The sequence below is a fragment of the Dipodomys merriami genome, unplaced genomic scaffold (genome assembly GCF_024711535.1).
Source record: "Dipodomys merriami isolate MVZ:Mamm:240054 unplaced genomic scaffold, mDipMer1.0.p SCAF_41, whole genome shotgun sequence".
Classification (NCBI taxonomy): Eukaryota; Metazoa; Chordata; class Mammalia; order Rodentia; family Heteromyidae; genus Dipodomys; species Dipodomys merriami.
In genome coordinates, this window is record NW_027205715.1 from 295,788 (window position 1) to 321,177 (window position 25,390).

At 40.5% G+C, this 25,390-nt stretch overlaps 1 protein-coding gene across 2 annotated transcripts in view; it reads left to right on the top strand.

Moving 5' to 3' along the window:
• The first annotated feature begins 745 nt into the window (after positions 1 to 745).
• Positions 746 to 25,390, top strand: part of Rbl2 (RB transcriptional corepressor like 2) — a 66,607-nt gene continuing 41,962 nt past the window's right edge. Inside the window, exons 1-8 of one of the 2 annotated variants that reach the window (XM_069992302.1) lie at positions 746 to 1,056; positions 5,123 to 5,253; positions 7,130 to 7,330; positions 12,219 to 12,283; positions 17,238 to 17,366; positions 21,253 to 21,413; positions 22,421 to 22,485; positions 23,676 to 23,862. In XM_069992302.1, coding sequence (XP_069848403.1) covers positions 814 to 1,056; positions 5,123 to 5,253; positions 7,130 to 7,330; positions 12,219 to 12,283; positions 17,238 to 17,366; positions 21,253 to 21,413; positions 22,421 to 22,485; positions 23,676 to 23,862 — 1,182 coding nt within the window. In that variant the 5' untranslated portion in view covers positions 746 to 813. The remainder of the gene's footprint in view (positions 1,057 to 5,122; positions 5,254 to 7,129; positions 7,331 to 12,218; positions 12,284 to 17,237; positions 17,367 to 21,252; positions 21,414 to 22,420; positions 22,486 to 23,675; positions 23,863 to 25,390) is intronic. The other variant, XM_069992301.1, reaches the window with a different exon arrangement.

A 25,390-nucleotide genomic window follows, 5' to 3' on the forward strand; every position in this document is an offset into this window, starting at 1 on the left:
TTGTTGTTGTTGTTTGGGTCCGGTTGTGGGGCCTGAACTCTGGGCCTGGGCGCTGTCCCTCAGCTCTTCAGCTCAAGGCGAGCGCTCTACCACTTGAGCTACAGCGCCACTTCCGGTTTTCTGGTGGTTTATTAGAAATAGGAGTCTCACGGTCTCTCCTGCCCGGGCTGGCTTTGAACCGCGATCCTCAGATCTCAGTCTCCTGAGTAGCTAGGATTACAGGCGTGAGCCACCAGCGCCCGGCTGTTGTTTTAATACTGGGTTTTGGAACTCAGGACCTTTGCCTTTGCTAGCCAGGCACTCTGCCACTTGAGTCACACCTCCAGTCTAACTAATCAGTAAAGAGCTAAGAATTAGTAGCAACACCGAGTCACTGCGATGATCCTTATTTATGCATTTACTTATTGGATAAAGGTCTCCCGGTGATGAAGTTATTGGAACAGCTTGGAGAGTAATCTTCGCCATGTCAGTATTTCTTAGATCTTTTTTCCTTTCCAGAACCGAGCGGTCTCACTGGTCGAGAGATAGAGCTTTTACGTCAACCCCAAAGGAAAGACGCAAGCTGATGGTTGTTGTGGTTGTTGTGTTTTTGCTTTTTTTTAACGCATGACTTTTGGCCGCCGCGCGCTCCCGGCCTGGACTACATTTCCCAGCAGGCCACGCTCCGACCTACGGATGCCTTCGTGACGCAGATCGCCGTTAGCGACGGCGCAGTCGCGGTGCGAGCGGCCGGCCGGCGGGCGCTTCACGGTTTGAATGGCTGAGGGCCCGGGCCCTCGTCACACTTGAGGACCGGCAGCCCAGGGTGGTGCCATGCCGTCTGGAGGGGACCAGTCGCCGCCACCCCTGCCTCCTCCTCCGGCGGCGGCAGCAGCCTCGGAAGAGGAGGAGGACGAGGACGGGGAGGCCGAGGACGCCGCGCAGCCGGCGGGGTCCCCGACCCCTCAGGTCCAGCAGCGGTTCGACGAGCTGTGCTGCAGCCTCAACATGGACGAGGCGGCGCGGGCCGAGGCCTGGGACAGCTACCGGAGCATGAGCGAGAGCTATACGCTGGAGGTGAGCGCGGGGGGCCGGGAGGGGCCGTCGGGCCTAGTCAGCGCGGTGCGCCGCGGAAGCGGGGGCCGCGGGGGCCCGGAGGGCGCGGGGCCCGGCCGGCGGCGGCGAGCGCTGCCCCATCGCTTCCCGTTCGGGCTTGCGGCGGGGGGGTTGCTTGAGAGGGCAAACCGACCAAACACAAAAAAGGTGTGCGCAGCCCGTGGGCCCCGCCCCGCCCCGCCCCGCGGGGGTCCGGGGACAGGTGCTCGGGGTCGACCCGCGGAGGAGTGGGGCCGGCGGCGCCTCGGAGCTCTCCCCCTTCAGCTGTGGGCAACCCCGCCGGTGCCTCTGCCCAGACCTCGCGTCCCCGAGCGCCGACGCCTGGCGTCGAGAGGTGTGTTTAGTTAGGTTGTAAACAAACCCAGACCGATCCTTCCTCCTTGGTTGGTGGCCATTGGGGCCGCGTCTGTCTGAACGACCTTTCGGGTTTCGTGGTGACACCGGTTGGTTGGGTGTCTTTCTTCCCACCGGGCTTCATCGGACCTTAGGGGGGGAGCGGGGGGGAGGGGGGAGAAGGGGGAAGGGGAGCGAAGGCCCTTCTAGCCAGTGCCTGTCAACTCCGCAGGCACCTCCCCTCCGTGGGCCAATGGGAACCGACACGGAAGTCCTTTCTGTTTATCAGCTGTTTGGTTGCCCGGGCGTTGCAGCTTTTAAACATTTACCGGCCATTTGATTTTTCTCAAGTACTTAGAAAACATAAGGAAAGTAGGACAAAACGGCTCAAGATGTGAAGGTGTTAACTATAACACAGTGTTTATGTGCATCCGCTGATTAGATATTTTTCAGCCTATTAGTCTATTCATATATAAATAGATTTCAATTCATTTACTGGTTTCCTCTCCCCATTGTGATATCTATAAAATAAAGACAGTGATATGATGGCTTTAGAATCTTAACAGAGCCATGTGACTTTGAACAGGTAAGGGAAAGTGTAGTTGTCTGCACACAAAGCTTGTTCTTAGGCTGAGAACGCTAAGAGGTCCAATTCATTCCTCTCAGATCTCTCTGGTTTCCGTTAGTCCGGCAAAGAGAAGGACTCTTTCAGCTTGAAAGGCATTTTGTACCTCCACACAAGCTCTGTTTGTCATCAATAAGAACCTATAAATCAGGTGCTGGTGGCTCACATGTGTAATCCTAGCTCAAGAGGATCGCGATTCAAAGCCAGCCCAGACAGGAACGTCTGTGAGACTCTTATCTCCAAATAACCACCAGAAAACCGGAAGTGGCACTGTGGCTTAAGTGGTAGAGTGATAGCCTTGAGCTGAGGAGCTCAGGGACAGCGCCCAGGTCGAGAGTTCAAGCCCCTCGACCGACCAAAAAACAAAAACAAGATCCTATAAATTATTCCAATCATCATATGGTTGAAATATTTCGTCTTAGAGCTGTTGTTATACAGCAAGTGATTAAATAATAGATAGTAACTTATTTTTGGAAATGTATTTCATTACTTGATTTTACTGATTAGTGAGACTTTAGTCTCAGCTTCTTAGCCTCATGAACTCAACAAATGCATGAATATTTGTTCATTTATCAAATATTTTTCTGAGAGCTTATTATTTGCCATAGTATTATTATAGGTGCTAGGGATAAACAGGGAGCTTGTCAGTGTGGCCTGGCAGTCTCCTGGAAGTATGAAATACAAAATAAAGCACACAGTATGTTTAACTCTTCATACTGGTAATAGAATTGAATCTTTTGAAATTTTGTATTTTCTTTGTTTTATTCTTGCAGCTCAAGAATAAAGCAAAGAAAGTACAAAATTAAGTAAATGCTCTCAGGCCTTGCAAAATGAACTCTCTAAAACTAAATAATTAGCTCCTGGTGTTAAACCCTAGTGTATGGCAGACTTTTCAACTGATCTGCTTGACATTATAGGTTGTGTAGTCATGAGTTGTATTTTTGAGGGTGCTTATTTTTAGCATATGGACTTAACACTTTTTTAGGATTAAAATAAGCCTAGAGTGTACTCTTCTGTTGTCTATAACCTCTTTAGTACAGATTACTTTATATATCCCTCTACCATTCCATTTGTCCTGCAAGCACTATTAAATTCTCATATACAAGACTAATTTTTTTCTTCCTTTTTAGTTGAAAATTCTCTACAACCAAAATAGACCATAATAGATCATCTTCTTTGGACCATTTATTAAAATACAAGATAATGTTGTGACTATATTTCCTCAGAGATCTGCATGTATAGTAAAGAAACAGAATAGGTGGGCTGGGAAGGTGGCTCAGTGGTAGAGCGCTTGCCTTGCATGCATGAGGCCCTGGGTTCGATTCCTCAGCACCACATAAGCAAAAAGAAAAAAAAAAATTCGGAAGTGGTGCTCAAGTGGTAGAGTGCTAGCCTTGAGCTGAAGAGCTAAGGGACAGTGCCCAGGCCCAGAGTTCAGTCCCCCCGACCAGACCCAAAAAAAAAAAAGAAACAGAATAGTTATGAAGCTAAATTTATTGTGAGATCTTGTAAATGAGGACTGAGTATGGCTTATGGGGTAGACCATTTGCCTAGTGAATTGGGGCTCTGAGTTCAGTTTCCTCGCATTGTCAAAGGTCAGAACAATTCAATACAAAAAGCAAGGGAAGAATATTATAAAACCATGGGACTGAAGATGTAGCTGTAGTGGTAGAATGCTTGCTTAGCATGTGTAAATCTTTAGCATCACATACACAAATTTATAAAATCATTTTCCTTTATTTTTTAATAGAAAAGTATATTATACTATAATTGTGTTTTGAGCTAATGTATATGAAAGTAAACAATAGAGACTTTCCAATTTCTATTTTTATTTTTTATTTATTTATTTATTTTTTGGGTTCGGTCATGGGGCCTGAACTCTGGGCCTGGGCGCTGTTCCTCAGCTCTTCAGCTCAAGGCTAACGCTCTTCCACTTGAGCCACAGTGCCACTTCCGGCTTTTTTCTTTATGTGGTGCTGAGGAATCGAACCCAGGGCCTCAGGCATGCAAGGCAAGCGCTCTACCACTGAGCCACCTTCCCAGCCCCCAATTTCTATTTTTAATTTAAACCAGCATAATAAGATATACTACTTCCCTTCAATTTAACACTTACAGTGTGTTTTGATGAAGTGTAAAGTTAGTGGCAAGAATGTACATTCAAACTAAATTTTTTTTTTTTTTTGTCGGTCGTGGGGCTTGAACTCTGGGCCTGGGCGTTGTCCCTCAGCTCTTCAGCTCAAGGCCAGTGCTCTACCACTTGAGCTACAGCGCCACTTCCGGTTTTCTGGTGGTTTATTGGAGATAGGAGTCTCACAGTCTTTCTTGCCCGGGCTGGCTTTGAACCGCAATCCTCAGATCTCAGCCTCCTGAGTAGCTAGGATTACAGGCGTGAGCCACCAGCGCCCGGCTCAAACTAAATTTTGTATCTACTTCTAGTGTTCTAGATTTTAAGCAAAAATGTAAAAATTTGTAAGTAACAATATTACAGTATAGTCGTGAACCAAATTATCCTAAGTGACATAAAACAATATTTTGTTTTGCCCACAAATTCTGTGGGTCAGAAATTCAGACAGGGCACAATGAGGATGCCATGTTTCTGCCTTACAATTTCTGATTCCTAACCTGAAAGACTTGAGCAGCTGGGGACTGGCACAGTTGGGGCTTTTGGGATGTCTGTATATAACTGACCACTCCAAAGGATCTGTCTCCAAAATGGTAGGTAAAGGCAGCCAGAGTTTTTACAGGTGGGTTTAGGAATTCCAAAGGACATGACCTGAAAGAGCCAGATGGAATCTGTGATTGTTGAATTATATAACATCACTTCTATCTATGTTAATAGGTGTGGTGGTCACCCACTGTAAGAGGACTCAGGCCCTGCCCACCTTCAAGGTGAGGGAACACTTCCCACAGAAGAATGTCAGTGTCACATTGTATGAAGAGCATGTAGGGCAGGGCCATCATTGGAAAACAGTACCCCATAAACATATAAACACTTTCAGTTGAAACATAAAGAATTTTTATACTGAAGCATAGAGTGCCTTAGCTAAAACTCTTTTTTTTTTTTTACAGGGAAATGATCTTCATTGGTTAGCATGTGCCTTATATGTGGCTTGCAGAAAATCTGTTCCCACTGTAAGCAAAGGGACAGTTGAAGGAAACTATGTGTCTTTAACTAGAATCCTGCGCTGTTCAGAACAGAGGTAACTATTTTACAGTTTTAAAAATGAAGTGTGGATATGATAAAAAAAAAAAAAAAAAAAAGCTCAGAAGTCATAGTTGTAATGAAACAGTTATTCTCTGTTAATTGTTTTCTGAGGATTTGTACTTATGGATTGCTGAGTTTTAAGCTATATCTTGATTTTCCTTTGCACCTCAAAGTTGATAGTCATATTTTACTAATTGGATAAAATATTTGTATTGTAGTTATTAGGCATTGTTTTAGAAGAATTAATTTTAATGGTTCTAACTTACTATATAATATTGGGATAAACTTAAAGATATTGAGAAACTTTTTTGGTACTCTGTTGAAAAGGTAAATGAAATACCAAATAAATGGTATTATGCTTAGATGTGTACCCACAGGACTTGTGTCTTAACATATATGGAGGGGCTGGGAAGGTGGCTCAGTGGTAGAGCACTTGCCTTGCATGCATGAGGCCCTGGGTTCGATTCCTCAGCATCACATAAGCAAAAAAGAAAAAAGCTGGAAGTGGTGCTGTGGCTCAAGTGGTAGAGCGCTAGCCTTGAGCTGAAGAGCTGAGGGATAGCACCCAGGCCCAGAGTTCAGGCCCCATGACCAGACCCCCCCCACCCCCCCCAAAAAAAAATATATGGAGTGTGTAGTAAAATGAAGGTCACATTCTCCACTTGGGGTAATCCCTAAAGAAACTCCTACATGCATATATGATGATTTGTTTAATGTTTTTTGCCATAAAAATTAGAAACAACCTATACGATTAAATGAATGCCCAAAAAATGGTATATTCATAGGAAGGAATGTTTTTAGAAAATCAAGAAGTCAGATCCACATGTAGCAACATTAATGAACCTCAGAAACATTGTAAGTAGCAGTTTCAGAATGCTGCTTGCAGTATACTGTATTTTATATAAAATGTGAAAGCACATACAACATGGTTCTGTGTGTCTAGTAAGTAGGAAAACAAAGATGGAAAGGAATCTAACTTTAGAATGATGATTATCTTTGGGGAGAAGAGTAGAGAATGGTATTAGGGAGGAGTCCTAGTAAGAATTTTGGCTGTTTCAATAATATTTTAGCTCTTAAAAGAATTTAAAGCAAGCCTGGCAGTTTTTATCCCTATCTTAATATTTGTTAGCCCTGGAAGCTGGGTATGTCTATGTTGGTTCTTGTGTTGTTTCCTCTAGCCGGCTCTTCAGGGGTGGGGATGGAGCTCAGGGCCTTGGTTTTGCTAGGCAGGCATTCTACCACTGAGCTACTAATTTTACTTTGTCTTTAAAAAATATTTCATGGTACTTCCAGGTGCTGGTGGCTCATGCCTATATTCCTAACTACTCAGGAGATTCAGATATGAGGATCATGGTTCGAAGTCAGCCTGGGCAGGAAAATGCATGAGATTCTTACCTCCAATAAAGTACCAATATAAAAAAAAAATCTGGAAGTGGAATTGTGTGTGGCTCAAGTGCTAGAGCTGCTAGCCTTGATCAAAAACAGCTCAGGGACAGCACCCAGCCTCTGAGTTCAAGCCTAAAAGATTGGTATGCATGCATGTGCACATGTGTGCGCGCGTGCATACACACACACCCATAATAAAAAAACCATACACAAACACACTCCCCATAACAAAAATAAACACACATATACACATAAACACACACCCTGTAATAAAAAAAAAAAAAAAAACCCTCAGCTAATCTATAAACAAAAGGGAAGATCGAGTAGTAAGCTAGTTTGTAGTAAGCTAGTCAAAGAAATGAGTTGTGGTTTTATATAACTCTCTAAATGTAATATAATTTAATGAGTTAATTTTTATTTAATTTACATATATTGATATACTTTATGTTCTGAAAAATACTATTTTTTAAAATCTTTACTGTCAGCTTAATTGAATTTTTTAACAAGATGAAGAAGTGGGAAGATATGGCAAATCTACCCCCACATTTCAGAGAACGGACCGAGAGATTGGAAAGAAACTTTACTGTTTCAGCTGTAATTTTTAAGAAATATGAACCAATTTTTCAAGATATTTTCAAATATCCCCAAGAGGAGCAACCTCGTCATCAAAGAGGAAGAAAACAGAGGTATGTTTTATATTTGTTATTTAAGAATACACCTTTCTGTGCTGCAGTTTTCATATCTCAAGGTTTTTTATAGTCTCCAAAAAGTGACAGGATTTCATAAGTAATCTTTTTCCCCATGACTTTTCTCTTAATAATCTTGGACCAGACACATATTGACCACTATGTTTTCTACTACTGACTACATAGACTATTACTTGATTTCTATTTCAAAAACGAGTAATATCTCTATGCATTTTGATATATATATAGTTGAGAGTAGAGAAACGGGATCAAGGGAGGATATGAAAACTGAAAGTGTTAAGAATTTGTTCTTTTTGATAGGTCTGCAAAGAGTAACACTTTCTGGCTTAGTGCCTGTCTATCTTTCCTTATAACTGAGGGGAATTATGGCATATAAGTTTTCCTCCTTTAACATGAAAGTTTTTTCATAAAGCATGGAAATTTTTCTTAAAAGAACACAGGAAAAGTGTTGATAAACAAAGTATAGGGAAAGATTTAAAATTATGTGACTTATAATATTAGTTTTTTTTAATATAAAAGTTTCTCAAATTGTGGATGATGTTTACAGTAAGTATAAACATAAAATATGGCCAGGCGCCAGTGGCTCACGCCTGTAATCCTAGCTACTCAGGAGGCTGAGATCTGAGGATTGCAGTTCAAAGCCAGCCTGGGCAGGAAGCTCCGTGAAACTCTTATCTCCAATAAGCACTCAGAAAAACCGGAAGTGGTGCTATAGCTCAAGTGGTAGAGTGCTTGCTTTGAGCTGAAGAGCTGAGGGTCAGCACCCAAGCCCAGAGTTCAAGCCCCACAAAAAAAAAAAAAATAATAATAAGCTTGGTGGTAATGGTTCAGTCCTGTTATCCTGACTATTTAGAAAGCTTGCGATCTCTGAGGGTCATGGTTTGAAAACAGCCTGGGCAGGAAAGTCTGTGTGAGTTTTATCCTTAATCACTAAACAACCCTCCCCCAAAACAAAGAAACTGGATACTCAGGTAGTAGAGTATCAGCCTTGAGTGATAAAGCTAAGTGGACAGCACCAGGCCCTGACATATATAATATATATATATTATTACTGGGGCCTGACTAGGCCCCAGTACATATATAATATATATAGTATGGTAAGTATTATATAAATATTCATATATCATAAAATATATAGTAGATATTAGCAAAACATTCATATTTTTATATAGTGTGCACTAATGTGGAAGTAATTGTTGCAACTTATTTGAAATTTTGGTGAGCTGAGGATTTACAATTAAGCATTCTAAATTTTGGACACAACATTTGTTTTGATTCTCAGCTAGTGTGACCTTTTTTTGGGGGGGTGAGGAGGACCAGTTCTGAGACTTGAACTCAGAGCCTGAGCTGCTTCTGCTCAAGGCTAGCTCTCTATTATTTGAGCCACAACACCACTTTCAACTTTTTTTTTTTTTTTTTTTGCTGGTCATGGAGCTTGAACTCTGGGCCTGGGCACTGTTCTGAGCTCTTCAGCTCAAGGCTAGCACTTTACCACTTGAGCCATAGCACCCACTTCCAGCTTTTTCTGTGTATGTGGTACTGAGGAATCGAACCCAGGGCCTCATGCATGCAAGGCAAGCACTCTACCACTGAGCCACCTTCCCAGCCCCTCAACTTTTTCTGAGTAATTTATCTGAGATAAGAGTCATAAAGCTGGGCACTGGGTGCTCACACCTGTAATCCTAGCTACTCAGGAGGCTGAGATCTGAGGATCATGGTTCAAAGCTAGCATGGGCAGCAAAGTCCACGAGACTCTTTTCTCCAGTTAACTACCAGAAAACTGGAAGTGGCACTGTGGTTCAAGTGGTAGAGTGCTGGCCTTGAGCTGAAGAGCTGAGGGATAGCACCCAGGCCCAGAGTTCAAGCCCCACCACCTAGGAAAAAAAAAGAAAGTCTTACAGACTTTCCCGCTCAGGCTGGCTTTGAACTGTGATCCTCAAATTTACTTGATTACAGGCATGAACCATCAGCACCCAGCTTAGTGTGATTATTTAGAGATACAGAATATCTATTTTCTTTGGAATGTCTAGAAAATGATTATATATTGTACTTGTTTTATATTGATTAGGAAATTCTAATAAGGAACTGTAAAATTACTTTAAAAATTTAGTATTTGTCATTCTATTTTACCTCTCTCCCCCTTTTTGATGCTACATGTCAAACCCAGGGCTTTGTGTCTGCCAAGAATGCTCTACCACTGAGCTACACGTATAACTCTGTATTATTTTGTAGGTTTTTGCTTGTTTCTTTTTCTTTTTTTTCTTTTAGACAAAATCTTGCCATGCAGCCCAGCTTGGTCTCCAACTTGTGATCTTCCTACTTCAACCTTCTGTGTGCTGAGATTGTAGACATACACAACCACACTGGCTTATTCTAATTTTTATTAGCATTTGCTTCTAACAGTATTACTAACAATTTATGACATTTACTATGTGTTCATTTTTGGGTCCAGAACTCTTCTGTTATCTCAGTTAATCCTTATGACAACCTTATGAGGCTGAGACTTTAGTTACAGATGGGGGAAATAAGCTTCTAGGAGGTTAAGTAAAAATAAGCCCCTGTGAGTTTTAAGTTAAGGTCAACCAATTGATATAACTGGAAAGCATGGAGCTGTTTTTGGAACTAAAGTAGTCCAGCTGTAATAGCCATATGCTTTACCATGACCATATACTGTCTCTTTCACACTATCATTTGGAAGTTTGTATCTTGAGTATTTATTGAGCCCTTACCCACAGGAAGTACTTCTTAGATATTATGCAGAACAACAGATGTTTAAAAACAAAAAAACCACAAACTGTCTTTTGAGAGCTGAGACTAAAATGTGGAGAGGAGGCAAGTTCTATAAAGAATTCAAGTTTGTTCAGTACAACAGATTATAAAAGCACATGAATGCAATTGATAATAGCTATATCTGGATGAGCCAGTCAAATAAGGTTACATGGAATAAGTAGAGGCAGGTATTGAAGGATGGGTCTGATTTTGACAGGTGAATTTGGAGATAATAGAGCCTTCTATGTAGAGGAAATTGCGAGATATGACACAGAAGCATCAGAGCAAGAAGAGCTTTTAGAACAAGTAAATTAGTCCAGTTTTTTCCAGGGTTCTTTAAGTTACAATGAGCTAGAATTTAGAGTAGCTTAAGTGTTGCAAGCTAAAAATTAAAATTTTATCTTGAGAATAATCAAAACCAGAAATAGTTTATCATGTACTATATTAAGGAGGCTACTCTTTGAAGCAGAGTTCTCACATTTAATCTTTGCCATGAATTAGTAAATTAGAGTATAATACTCAAGCAGAATCTCTATCTCTGTTTTTTTTTCCCCTTTGTTTTGGCAGTAAGGGTTTGAACTCAGAACTAAGCACTTGCTAGGCTGGTACTGTACTAAGCCAAACCTCTGCCCTTTTTGCTCTGATTTTAAGCAGGCCTGGACTGGGCTTTGACTATGTATGATTCCCATCATAACTGAGATGACAGATGTATACCTCAGCACAAAGATTTTTCTGGGGCTGGGAAGGTAGCTCAGCGGTAGAGTGCATGCCTTGCAAGCATGAGGCCCTGGGTTCGATTCCTCAGCACCACATAAACAGAAAAAGCCGGAAGTGGCGCTGTGGCTCAGTGGTAGAGCACTAGCCTTGAGCTGAAGAGCTGAGGGACAGCGCCCAGACCCAGAGTTAAGGCCCCATGACCGGCAAAAAAAAAAAAAAAAAAAAAAAAGATTTTTCTGGTGAGATAAGAGTCAAGAATTTTTTTGCTTATACTATCCTGGAACCACAGTTCCACTGATTTCAGCTTTGCAAAGTTTGTGGTGATAGGCATGCACTCTTACATCTAGCTGTTGTTGGAGATGAACGAGGGTCTTGTTAACTTTTTTCTCAAATCTCTCAATCACATCTTTTTTAAGTAGCTATGATTACAGGTGTGAGCCACTTTACCCAGTTTAGAATAGTCTATGGATGGATGAAGGCCCAGAGAAGGCAACTGTACCTAGTTAATGATAGCTCTGGAACTGAAGCTAGTCTCTTGATCTTCTCTGGGGTACTTAGCTCTTCTTGGGTCCTTGTTAGCATAAGACTGATGTTATGTGGAGATCACAGATGGCCTGTCCAAACAATGGAAGAGATGTTGGCAGGAAAGCCAAGCTTAAAGTGGTAAACAGCAAAATGCAACAGGTATTTTTTTTTTTTTTTTGCCAGTCATAGGGCTTGAACTCTGGGCCTGGGTACTGTCCCTGAGCTCTTCAGCTCAAGGCTAGCATTCTATCACTTGAGCCATGGAGCCACTTCCAGCTTTTTCTGTTTATGTGGTACTGAGGAATCGAAACCAGGGCTTCATGCATGCTATGCAAGCACTCTACCACTGAGCCACATTCCCAGCCCACAACAGGTACTCTTAATATGTGGAAGTGTAATGGATATAGGTAGGCAAGAGTTTTCATTAAAAAGACCTTTTGTGCTTTGACTTAGTCTAGAATGTATTTAGAGGAGAGGTCTAACACTTGCTCAGCAGTGATAGGGGAGGAAATGGAGAAATATCTAGCTATCCACAGGGGTCTCAAAGCAGGATTAGCTATGCTAATCTCATCAAAAAAACCTATTGTTTTTATTTTCTGCCTTACATATCTTGACTTCAAAAAGTTTAAATAATCTTCAGAATTGTTTTCTTTCTGTCATGAGTTCTTGCTCTGGCTCCCCACTATTTTCTTCCAGTATATGGTTGGGTCAGAATTTCTTACACATCCCCCAGGAAGCTGAATATGGTATTACTCCTCTTGTATGAGCTTTGTTTTACACCTGACTTACAATCACTTGGGATGTCTTTTTCTAAATTCTTCTGTTTGTCTCATAACTTTTTTTTCCTTCCCCAAAGGCGACAGCCCTGTACCGTGTCTGAAATTTTCCATTTTTGTTGGGTGCTTTTTATATATGCAAAAGGTAAGAAAAAGTAATGTTTAGATTTTAATTAGTTCACTTAAATTTTCAGATATTATTTTACCAACCTGTAATACATATCTGGAAGAGATCCTCACTGAAAATTTCTCAAGGGTTTTTACCTTAGATTTTTTTTTTTTTTACTTTAGTTTTTGATGCTGGACCTGGGGCTTAAACCTAGGGTCTGGGCACTGTTCCTCAGCTTTTGTGCTCAAATATGGTACTCTTCCATTTGAGCTATAGCTCAACTTTTTGGTGATTAATTGGAGATAAGAGTTTCATGGACATCTCTGCCTGGGCTGGCTTCAAACTGTGATCCTCAGATCTCAAACTCCTGAGTAGCTAAGATTATAGACATGAGCCTCTAGTGCCTGACCCTCAGATGCTTTAAGTGAAAAGTCTTTTGAATTCCATAATATCCAAATCTTCTCTTACTAAATGGGAAATCCTTTAATTTTATTCTTAGTCAACAACCTATTGACCCAAAGCTATTCTTCTGAATTATGAACTGAAGTCACCTTATTCTGTTATTAAGTTGTATTTTCAGTGTTGGGTTTTGTTTTTTTTTTAATGAGACATGTCTCATTCAACTGAGTGGGACTGACATGTCTTAGTCATGACTGATTATCTTAAGAAACGCTCAGATTACTTTTTTTTTGGTCATGGGTCCTGAAATCTAGGTCTGGACGCTATCCTTCAGCTCTTCAGCACAAGGCTAGCACTCTACCACTTAAGCCACAGTGCCACTTCTGGCTTTTTCTGCTTATGAGGTGCTGAGGAATCGAACCTAGGGCCTCAGGCATGCAAGGCAATTACTCTATCACTGAGCCACCTTCCCAGCCCCTACTTTAAAAAAAAAACACAAAACATTAAAAAAATTATATTAAATAATTATACAAAGAGGTTACAATTTCATAAGTCAGGTTATGAATATAATGAATCTTGATTGAAGTCACCCCTTCCATTCTTCTCCCCCATTTTTCTCTCTACTATTCTTACCCTCAAGTTACATAGTTCAATTTTTATATAATGTACATTGAATGTCATGACTGCATTTGCCAACCTTTCTTCCTTCATTTTTTGCTTCTTCCCCCTCCCCTCACCCACAAAACATTTTTCCTCTTCCTGGTATTCATTTTGATCAACAGTTCATTAATTGTGTAGGAAAAGTTACACCTTTGCACTCCTTCCCTAAATATACATTCCTTTTGTTAGTTTGTGTGTATATGCATAGAGCTTTGTATATGTTATCATGCATGTTTTTATTTTATAGCCCTAGCTTCCACATATGAGTGAAAATGAGTCATTTGTCCCTAATAGTCTTTCTAATAGATGAATAACTCCATTGTACATATGTACCACATTTTTTTGATCTGCTATCTATTGTAAAACATCTGGGCTGTTCTCACAACTTGGCTATTATGAACGTGGATGTGTAGGTGTCTTTACTATACACTGACTTGTAATGTGTTGGGTAGGTAATTTTATGTTTAGTTTTTTGAGAAATCACCAAAGACCGGTTGTACTAGTTTACATTCCTACAATAATGTAATGGTTCCTTTTATCCCACATACCTACCAACATTTGCTATTGTCCATAGTCTCAGTGCTGGCCAGTCCTACTAGGGTAAGCTGGAATCTCAGTGTTATTTTGATTTACATATCTTTATGGCCAGAAATGTTGATCATTTCCTCATATGCTTATTGGCCATGCTTGCTTCTTTGAGAAGTCTCTATTTAGCTCCTTTGTCCATTTATTAATCAGGCTATTAGTTGAGGGGGGATTTCAAGTTACTTTCTATATAATCAAATGCCTTGGACACAGTTTTTCTCATTCAATATGTCTAAGATATGCATTAACTGAAATACTCTCTAGTACTTTAGTCTTTAGTATTTCTATGTAGGAATAGTTCTTAGCATCTAAAGGGGGAAAGAAAGTATAGTTATACCAGTTACTGATTATAGCTTTTTCTGTAGTCTATGCAGTATACTTTTGCCACTAAATAATGCTGTAAAATGTGGAGTTGAAAACAATATGTCTGGAGCTAGAAGGAATTTCACAAGTGTAGAACTTGATAATAGAAAAAATTTAGTAATATATTTTATATATGATCTCTTGGTCTCAAAATAACTTACTATATTCTAGATCTTAGTAACCTCAGGATGCAATTTTCTTTTTAGTAAAAACTTGTACTTTTTTAATTAAAGGAAGTTCTTTAGGGCTTTTCTTTAGCATATCCAATTTGTTTGCATGCTATATTTGTGTGGTGTGATTACTTAATAAATTGAGGGTTACTTGTGACAGTAGATCAGATAACCAAGATGGTTCCTAAGTGACTAATGGATGGGTGACACACATAACATGAAAAAACTAAACACAGATGATTCGTATCTCAGGCAAGATAGAGCCAAGAGCCAGACAACAGAGCACTGAGAGATTTCATCATGCAGTTTAAAATTTAGAGGTTGTGCTGGGTGCTGGTGTTCTACCCCTTTAATCTTAGCTGCTCAGGAGGCTGAGATCTGAGAATCTTGCTTCAGAACTAACCCAAGTAGACAAGGATGAGACTCTTTAACCGGCAAAAAGCCAGAAGTGGAGGTGTGGTGCAAGAGGCAGATCACTAGTCCTGAGGGAAAACCAAATAAGACTCTGAGGCCCTGAGCTCAAGTCCGAGAACCAGCACATAAACACATTAAAAACAAAAACCTCAAGTATTTCTGAAAATTTCCACTTAATATTTTGGGCCTCTGTTGACCAAAATAAACAGAAACTTCAAAAAAAGAAACTGTGAAGTTGGGTGCCAGTGGCTCATACCTATTATCCTAGCTACTCTGATAGCTGAGATCTGAGGATCGTGGTTTGAAGCCATTCTGGGCAGGAAAGTCTGAGACTGGTCAACCAGCAAAAAGCTAAAAGTAGAGCTCAAGACATAGAGCTTGAAAAAGCTAAAGGACACCAGGCCCTGAGTTTAAGCCCCGCTACCAAAAAAGAGAGAGAGACAGAGAGAGAGAGAGAGATCATGTAAAAGGGAGTATTACATAGAAGAGATTCTTACCACTAGATGTAGTATTTCAGCTAACTCGAAGATTAGACTTGTAAAACAGAAGCAGAGCTAGGATTTGAACCCATATCTCTTGGATCTTGGTTTCATGTTGATTGTAAAGGCTTCTGGCAAGGATGTGTCATGCCATTGATTTCTAGGTGTGTTTTACATATAGCTGGTCCTCTTTAACTAGTTAAGTGAGAGTCATCCTTTCTTTGAGCTATGTTTGTGATTTATAAGAAATATAAGAAATATGAGCTGTTGAGTATGCTTTCTATTATACTTGACAGCTTTCTCTCCCTTCTTTTTCCTTTTCTCCCTTCCCTTCCTCTTTTTGGTCATGCAGATTGAACTCAGTGCCACTCACTTGCTAGGTCAGTACTGTCACTTAACCCATGTCCCCAAGTCCTTTTGGTTTTAGTTTGTTTTTCACATCAAGTCTTGTGACTTTGCTCCAGACTGCTTACACCACAATTCTGGTATCTCTGCCTCCCGAATAACTGGAATTATCGGTGTGCACCATGATGCCCAGCTTATTTTTGAGACCCTGGGCTGAAAAAAGTCCTGAGTAGCTGTGATTACAAATATTAGCAGAGTGCCTAGCTTGGAAACATGTTAGGTTGGAGATGTGGCTCAAGTGGTATAGTATTTGCTTTAGTATTCCATGAGCCCTCAGTTCAGTCTTCAGCAAAAGTAAAACATAAATAAAATAGTGACAGGATCAGTGGTATGGAATAAAGGAAGACGAATATATAACATTATAGTGGCTACCACAAGTTTAGCTTGCATGATGATATTACATATTATAGTAATCATTTCATATGATTGTATTGGGCAGGTACCCTGGCTTCTAGGATTTGTTTTAAAGAGATCTCTGTGTGTGTGTGTGTATTTAGAAGTGTATATTATATCTGTTTTGTATGTATATGCATTTGGTACTATATAAACTTAAAATTGTGCGTGCATATGTGCTTGCGTGCGTGCGTGCGTGTGTGTGTGTGTCCTGAGATTTGAACTCTAGGCCTAGGCACTGTCCCTGAGCTCTTTTTGCTCAAGGTTAGCATTCTACCACTTGGGCCATAGTGTCATTTCTGGCCTTTTTCATGCTTAATTGGAGATAAAAGTCTCTAGGATTTTCCTGCCCAGGCTGGCTTTGAACCTCATTCCTTAGATACCAGCTTCCTAAGTAGCTAAGATTACAGACAGGAGCCTCTGGTACCCAGCTGCTTAAAATAATTTTATTGTCCTTATTTTGGTTATAGTTCATTAACAGAAAGAGCAGAACTTGACATATTTTTGTGTGTGTGTGTATGCAATGATCTCAGTGGTTGAATTTTATCTTACTAATTCAGTTTATAATAATTTGATCCAGGCTCAGTCTAGACTAATGGCTCAAGCCCTATGGGACTCACACTAAAAAACAAAAAACAACAACCATTGAGGCTCTGATTAAGTTTTTGGCCTTTTTAAATGTAAATGTGTGAGAAAAACAATTATATGAATCATTTTTCAGCTCTTTATGACTTTCCAGTAATTTTTATGGCAGAAAATGTTTTCATGTAAAATGAATTTTTTTACACTTTGAGATAATTTATAATATTGTGTGTGGGGAATTTTCAAAGATTAGACCAATATAATAAAGTTTAGTCTGCTATTACATATTTAGTAAATGCTTCTTTAATGAATATATGAATTAATGTATAGCACTTTTAATAGTTTCGTTCTTATCAACTCTTAGAAATTTATTAAATGTAAGAGTAATATTTCAAACTACAAATTTGCCACAACATTTAATGCCACCCTTGAGTCAACTTTGTACAGGGTTGTATAATACCATTATAATTAAGTGAATAAATTGTTTTAAAGTATAAAGTTGATGGTAACTTAACCTTTAAATCTTTTATAATCTCACAGGTAATTTTCCTATGATTAGTGATGATTTGGTCAATTCCTACCATCTTCTGCTGTGTGCTTTAGATTTAGTTTATGGAAATGCTATACAGTGTTCCAATCGTAAAGAACTGGTGAATCCTAATTTTAAAGGTAGGTTTTATTTCAAAGATTTTTGAACAGTCTACATTTCTACATTATGTTTCACTCCTAGGGGCCATATATATTCTAAAGATTTGACAATCTCAGAGAACTTGTGTATTTGAAAACTACTCTCATAATATTATCATGGCACTTAAAAATAGGAGTAAGCACTCTACAGAGAGGCAAATATCACAAAGTTTAAGGACTTGAATAGCAGTTTTAGAAGTTTTATGAAATAGTAAAGAAAAGATTTAAAAACTCAGAGTAGCAAAGATAATGTCAAAGTTGGTAATATTTTACACCATTGACAAACTTCATGCCTGATACACTATTGGAGGCAAAAAAGATTTTACTAATCTCATTTCTTTGTTGTCACAGAATAAATTCTGTAAGTAAAGTAGTATTTTTCTCCTAAACTGCCACAAGTATTGTAATGAAAATCATCTTGGGATGCATTTAATGTGTGTTAAAATGTGTAATTTCTCTAAGGAATATATTAGTCAGAGCCCAAATTATGATATATAAAACAAATATTAAAAAGTATAAGCTGGGGGACTGGGAGGGTGGCTCAGTGGTAGAGCGCTTGCCTTGCATGCCTGAGGCGCTGGGTTTGATTCCTCAGTACCACATAAGCAAATAGAAAAAAGCCAGAAGTGGCGCTGTGGCTCAAGTGGTAGAGCGCTAGCCTTGAGCTGAAGAGCTGAGGGACAGTGCCCAGGCCCAGAGTTCAAGCCCTATGACCGGACCCAAAAAACAAAAACAAAAACAAAAAAACAATAAAAAGTATAAGCTGGGTGCCGGTGGCTTACTAGCTACTTAGGAGTTTGAGATCTGAGGATCGCAGTTCAAAGCCATCCCAGGCAAGAAAGTCTGTGAGACTCTTCTCTCCAATTACCGGAATGCTCAAGTGGTAGACCACAAGCCTTGAGCTTAAGAGCTGAGGGACAGTGCCCAGGCCCAGAGTTCAAGCCCCACAACCACCACCAACAACAAAAAGTATTTATAGCTGGTATTGTGGTTTACAACTCTCATCCCAGCATTTGGAAACTTGGACTACATATTGAGACCCTGTTGTTTTTTTTTTAAAGAATAGGTGTGTATGTATGTCTATGTATGTATGTGTGTGTGTGCGTGCACGTGCACACATGTGTTCTAGTCCTGTGGCTTGAACTCAGGTCCTGAGCACTGTTCCTGAACTTTTTTTTGCTCAAGACTGACACTTGAGCCACACTTCCTCTTCTGGTATTTTGCTAGTTAATTGGACATAAGAATCTCTTGGCTTTGTTTACCGGGTTTTGCTTTGAATCTTAATCCCAGATCTCAGAATCCTGAGTAGCTAGAATTACAGGTGTGTACCTCTGGCACCTAGTTGAAAACACACTTAAAAAATAAAAGCTAACATGCTGCTTCTATTTGAGTAATACTGTAGTAGAATTCTGTCAACTCTGGGGTGGTTCCAATTAGAAGTTCTAAGTCCTTACAATTAGGGTAGATTTGTAAATCAGTGGAGTTACTCATTTGTATATGTTCAAAAAATTTCAGATGTAGTATAGGGAGGTAGCTCAGTGGTAGCATGCAAATATGCACAGGCCTGAGTTCAGTTAGCAGTGCTCTCCCCCAAAACAGTTTCAGATTTGAGGTTTTCAGATTAAGAATGTTCATTTACTAATGATAATCCAAGATCCAAAAATCTCCCAAATCTAAAGCACTTTTAGTCCCAAGCATTTGAATAACAGCTACTCAACCTATATTCTTATTTTATCCTTCTTCTTTTTTTTGGGGGGGGGGGGTTGGTTCTGGGGCTTGAACTCAAGGGCTGGACACTGTCCCTGAGCTCTTTGGCTCAAGGCTGGCACTCTGTCATTTTGATCCACAGCTCTACTTCCTGTTTTTGAGTGGTTGATTGGAAATAAGAGTCACGGGGACTTTGCTGCCCAGCTGGCTTCAAACCTAGATCCTCAGATCTCAGCCTCCTGAGTAGCTAGGATTACCAGCTCCGTATTTCTTAACTCCCTTTTTTATCAATTTTATTTCCTGTGCATGTGTGTACATATGCATGCCTGTGTGTGTGCATGTGTACTCATGTGCACTGGAGACTGGAGACTGAACTCAGTATTGCTTATTTGTGGTACACCTACATCCCCTTTTTCATATTTCCATATGATTCTTTCTTTTGTTTTTTCTGTTTAGTACTGGAACTTTTGAACTTAGGACCTCTTTTATCTAAGCATGCACTCCACTACTCAAGCTATGTCTAGCCCTTCCTTGCTTTACTTTTCAAGTAGGATCTCATGATTTTTGGCCATCTTGTACTGTCATTTTTCTATCTACGTACTCCAATAAAGCTGGGACCTAAGGCACATTGCCACCCAGCACAGTAGTTCAAGACAAGATCTAGCTAATTTTTTGCCCAGGCTGGCCTTGAGCTGTGACCTTCCCAAGTAGCTAGGAGTTACTGTACCAAGCCCTTTTATTTTTCGCAGACTTTTACCCCCTTCTATTCCAACATTATGGCAAATATATACTATAAATAGTAAGTATATTTAATATTGTAAATCTAAGTATGTAATTTGTATATAGTGTGTGTGTGTGGGGGGGTGGTACTGGGGTATGAACTTTGATCCTTAAACTTGGCAGGCACTCTTACCACTGCACCATGCCTCCAACCCTGACTGTTGCCCATTATTTTTGAGACAAGAGTCTCACTTCATGCTCAGGTGCATGCCTGGATGTGCACAATTCATCATAGGCTTCCTGGCAGCTTGCGTGCTTCCTTCCTTCCTTCCTTCCTTCCTTCCTTCCTCCCTTCCTTCCTTCCTTCCTTCCTTCCTTCCTTCCTTCCTTCCTTCCTCCCTTCCTCCCTCCCTCCCTCCTTCCTCCTTCCTCCCCTCCTTCCTTCCTTCTCTCTTTCTTTCTTTCCCTCCCTCCCTCTTTCTCTCTTTCCCTTCTTTCTTTCTTTTTCTTCCTTCCTTCCTTTCTCTTCCTTTCCTTTCTTTCTTTCTCTCTCTCTCTTTCTTTCTTTCTTTTTCTTTCTTTCTCTCTCTCCTTCCTTCCTTCCTTCCTTTCTTCCTTCTCTTTCTTTCCCTCCCTCCCTCCTTCCCTCCCTCTTTCTCTTTCCTTCCTTCCCTTCCTTTCCTCCTTCCTTCCTTTCTTTCTTCTTTCTTTCTTTCTTTCTTTCTTTCTTTCTTTCTTTCTTTCTTTCTTTCTTTCTTTCTTTCTTTCTCTCTCTCTCTCTCTCCTTTCTCCCTCCCTCCCTCCCTCCCTCCCTCCCTCCCTCCCTCCCTTCCTCCCTCCCTCCCTCCCTCCCTCCCACCACACATAGTTTTTCATTGAGAAGGGATGCTGTGAACTTTCTTCCTGGGTTGCCTTTGAACTGTGATCCTCCCAATTTCAGTCTCCCAAGTATCTAGGATTACAAATATGAGCCACTGGCACCTGGTTTATATACTATACTTTAAAATAAGTGTTTTTGTTTGAATATAAGGCTTATAAAGTTAAAGGTTTTAGTTTTTTTTAGAAACTTAGAATTTAGTTTCCTCTTTTAACCATCTCCAGATAGATGACTGAATAACTGAATTTTTAATGTTTGAGACAGGGTCTAACTATATGAGATAAATAACTAAAACTTAGTTTGTAGTCCAGACTGGTCTCAAATTCATGATTCTCCTGCCTTTACCTCCTAAGTGCTGGGAATAATTGAAACTGTTGTGCTGTGATGTATTAACCTCTATTTCTTTGAGGCATATTTAATAGAGTTAAAAATTAGGCTCATAAACACCATTTCTCATAAATTCATATAACCATTCATCTAGAGTATACTCGATTTGTAATTTAGTTTATTACACTGTGCTTATTGAAGGCTGATATATATGTTCTGTGTTTCTGTGCATCATAGGCCTATGTGAAGATTTTCATGCTAAGGATTCTAAACCTTCCTCTGACCCACCTTGTGTCATCGAGAAACTCTGTTCCTTACATGATGGCCTTGTTTTGGAAGCAAAAGGAATAAAGGAGCATTTCTGGAAACCATATATTAGGAAACTTTATGAAAAAAAGGTCTGCAAGTGACAACATGGTGTGGCTTTGGAAAGACTTGATTTCCTGTGATAATTTACTCTTTTTCTTTCTCTTTTTCTCTCTTTCTTTCTTTCTCTGCCTGCCTGCCTTCCTCCCTTTCTTCCTTTTTTTTTTTTTTTTTCCAGTCCTGGGGCCTGAACTCTGGGCCTGGGCTCTGTCCCTCAGCTCTTCAGCTCAAGGCTAGCACTCTACCACTTGAGCCACAGCGCCACTTCCGGCTTTTTTCTTTTTGCTCATGTGGTGCTGGGGAATCAAACCCAGGGCCTCAGGCATGCAAGGCAAGCCCTCTACCACTGAGCCACCTTCCCAGCCCTCCTCCCTTCTTTCTCTTTCTCTCTCTCTCTCTCTCTCTTTCTTTCTTTCTTTCTTTCTTTCTTTTCTTCTCTCACTCCCCTTCCCTCCCTCCCTCCCCTTTCCTCCCTCCCCTTCCCTCTCCTTCCCTTCCTTCCCCTCCCCCCCCCTCTTTTTTTTTTGTCGGTCCTGGGGCTTGAACTCTGGGCCTGGGCTTCAGCTCAAGGCAAATGCTCTACCACTTGAGCCACAGTGCCACTTCTGGTTTTCTGGTGGTTTATTGGAGATAGGAGTCTCACAGTCTTTCCTGCCCAGGCTGGCTTTGAACCTCGATCCTCAGATCTCAGCCTCCTGAGTAGCTAGGATTACAGACATGAGCCACCAGTGCCTGGCTCGCTCCTTCCTTTCTTCCTTCCTTCCTTCCTTCCTTCCTTCCTTCCTTGCCAGTCCTTGAATTCAGGGCCTGGGTGCTGTCCCTAAGCTTCTATGTGCCCAAGGCTAGAATTCTACCACTGAGTCACAGCTCCACTTATGGCTTTTTTTGAGTAGTATATTAGAGATAAGAGTAGAATGGACTTTCCTGCCTACATTGGCTTTGAACTATGAATCCTCAGATCTCAGCCTCCTGAATAGCTAGGATTACAGGCATTAGCCACCAGTGCCCATCTAATTTAAGTATCTCTTTTTAATCATAGCTTCTCAAGGGTAAAGAAGATACTCTTACTGGTTTTCTGGAACCTGGGAACTTTGGAGAGAGTTTGTGAGTACTTCTGTTTGACTATTTTTAAAATGTATACTCGGGGAATCTCAGAGCTCACCATTTTTATTGTTTGTACTCTGAATAGTTGGAGTGTTTTATGGGAGAGTACATGGAAGCCTTAAAAATGCTGTCAACCTAAGTGTGTAATATACTATAAGTATACTGAAAATTATTTTTCCAGTTTAAGCTTCATTAGTCATACTTTCAGAGTACAGATTTTGAAGTAAAGTACTTTTTGGACTCAGGCACAGTGGTATATACCCATAATCCCCACACTTAGAGAAAGATTGAGCTCAACAGGAAAATCATGAGTTTGAGACCAGCCTGCTCTACTTAGAGCTTTTTTTTTTTTGAAAAAGCAAAACAAGGGCAAAAATCCAGCTGGACACTGGTAGCTTAATCCTCACTATTCAGGAGGATGAAGTCTGAGGATTGCAGTTGGAAGCCAGCCTGGGCAGGGTAGTATATGAGAATCTTTTCTCCAATTAAACCACCATAAAAAAAAGCCAGAAGTGGAGCTGTGGCCTCGCCTTGAGCACAAAAGCTCAGGGACAGCACCCAGGCCCTGAGTTCAAGTCCCAGGACTGGCACAAAAAGGAAAAAAATAAAACAGAAAAGAAATTTTGGAACTATGTAGGGGAAAAGAGTTGAATGTACAAAAAGTGTTGAATGTACCTAGAACAGCCAGGAGAGAGAGGACCAAGCTTCTCACCAGAAGCTGCACATATCAGGCAGATTGGCCTAATGTCCCTACCCACTGTTAGTGAAATGCACTCACTGTGTGCTAGATACACTGAGTGTAGCAATTTTCCCTGCTACTGTCTTCAGTTGACTGAAATTTAACTTTCCAGAAATTATTAGAGGCAGTGGCTGATTCCTGATTCCTTCCAACTCAGGAATTGGAGATTATAGGAGGATTATGGTTCAAAGCTAGCCTGGGCAAAAAGTTTGAAAGATTTTCCTCTCAATCAGTAAAATCTGTGTGTAATGGGGGCATGATTGAAGCAGCAGTAGAATGCCTGCTTAGCAACTTGTGAGGCCCTGAGTTCAAACTTCAGGCTAGTCACACAAAAAAACCCAAGAAACTTTTAGTAGTAAATAAACAGATGAAATAATTAGGTGGTTTGAGACATTAATGGAGATGTCACTTATGAGAAAGTACATTTGTCTGTTTTTTTCTCCCCCTGTAGTAAAGCCATCAGTAAGGCCTATGAGGAGTATGTTCTATCTGCTGGGAATTTAGATGAACGGATATTTCTTGGAGAGGATGCTGAGGAGGAAATTGGGACTCTGTCCCGGTGTCTGAACATGGGGTCAGGAGCAGAGAGTGCTGAGAGAGCACAGGTGAAAAACATCTTGCAGCAGCACTTTGACAAGGTGAGCCAGAAGCTGGGCTCCTTTCTTCTTCACTCCACTCTGTTCTGCTCACATAGCCTTGTGTATGTGCTTTGTTTGCAATGTACAAAGAAAATGCCTATCTAACTCCTCAACTGAAAAGTTTTCTATTGATTTACTTTTTTGTTACTGTCAACTCTGTAAGGTTTTAGTTAGCTCTGTAAAGATTTACTATAAATTGAAGTGAATGTATCCTGTTGATAATTTTTGTGCCCATAGTATACAACCTTATGCATCATGAACATAGTATTAGAAAATATAAATTAATCTGAATTTGGACCTTCATTTAAGGTACTGGAGAAACTGAAAATCTGTAGACTGTAAGAAAATTCTATTAAATAGAGTTTTGGGATTATCCTAGGATGATGGTGATTGAATTTCTCTTCTCAGGTTCTTTCAGATGTGAGACTGGTCTGCTTGTTTAAATAATAGTCTAAAAGGATCTTATATACCACCCCATGTCCTGAACAAAACCGAAAATAGCAGTGGCCAAAACACCTACAAACTTCCTGTTCTAAAGCTTATATTTTTAATGTGGGAAAATTATCAATAGATAACAAAAAAGTTCAAAAAAAAGTATGTTGGGTATTGTATATGAAGTTAAATACCAAGTGTCAAGGACAGGGTAGGCAAAATGGTTGGGAAAGGTGACTCTGAGGGGGCAGTATTAGCAGAGACCTGAGGTATGTGGGGAAGCAAACCTTGGGCATAGCTGGGGAAAGGCATAAGGTGGGAACAAAATTGGCAGTTTAGAATCATGGGAGAAAGCTACTATAGTAGGAATAAAGTGAGTGAGGGAAGAGAAAGGAGAGGGGAATGGGATAGGCAGGTTTTAAAGGCTTTTGGGAACCATTGTGCCATTGTAAAGCGTTTTTCTTTTACTTGGCCCTGGGGCTTGAACAAACACTAGCACTCTCCACTTAGGGCTTTTCATTGGAAGTAAGAGTCTCACAGACTTTCCTGCCCAGGCTAGCTTGGAACCACAATTCTCAGATATCAGCCACCTGATTAGCTATGATTACAGGGGTGAGCCAACAATCCCCAGCTGAGATGCAAGCTTTTAAGTGGGTGATTCTGAGAAAAGTGATAACAGTCCTCTGTGACCAGATGTCCAGCAGGTCATGTAGGTCATGTAGGAAAGTAGGGCCAGGATAAGGAGGCTATTGGAATGATTCTAGTAATTCATGGTGGCTTTATTTAGAGAAAGGTTATATTTGGGTCACATTTTGGAGCTAGTACCCACAGCATTTTGGGTTAGGGTGTACTAGAGGGAAAAGTAGTGATGACTACTGGATAAATGATATAAACTGAAGTCCTTAAAAATGCCTGTAAGGTCCTAAGTGATAGCACCTTGTTACCTCTCCATCCATCTGCTGCTTTCCTCATGATTCTACTCATGCCACATTAACTTCCCTTTTCATTCTTAGATTGCTATGCCAAAACAAAGCCTTTGACCTGGCTCTTTTCTCTGCCTAAAAGAAAGATACTCCTATGGCTTTCTTTTTCATCT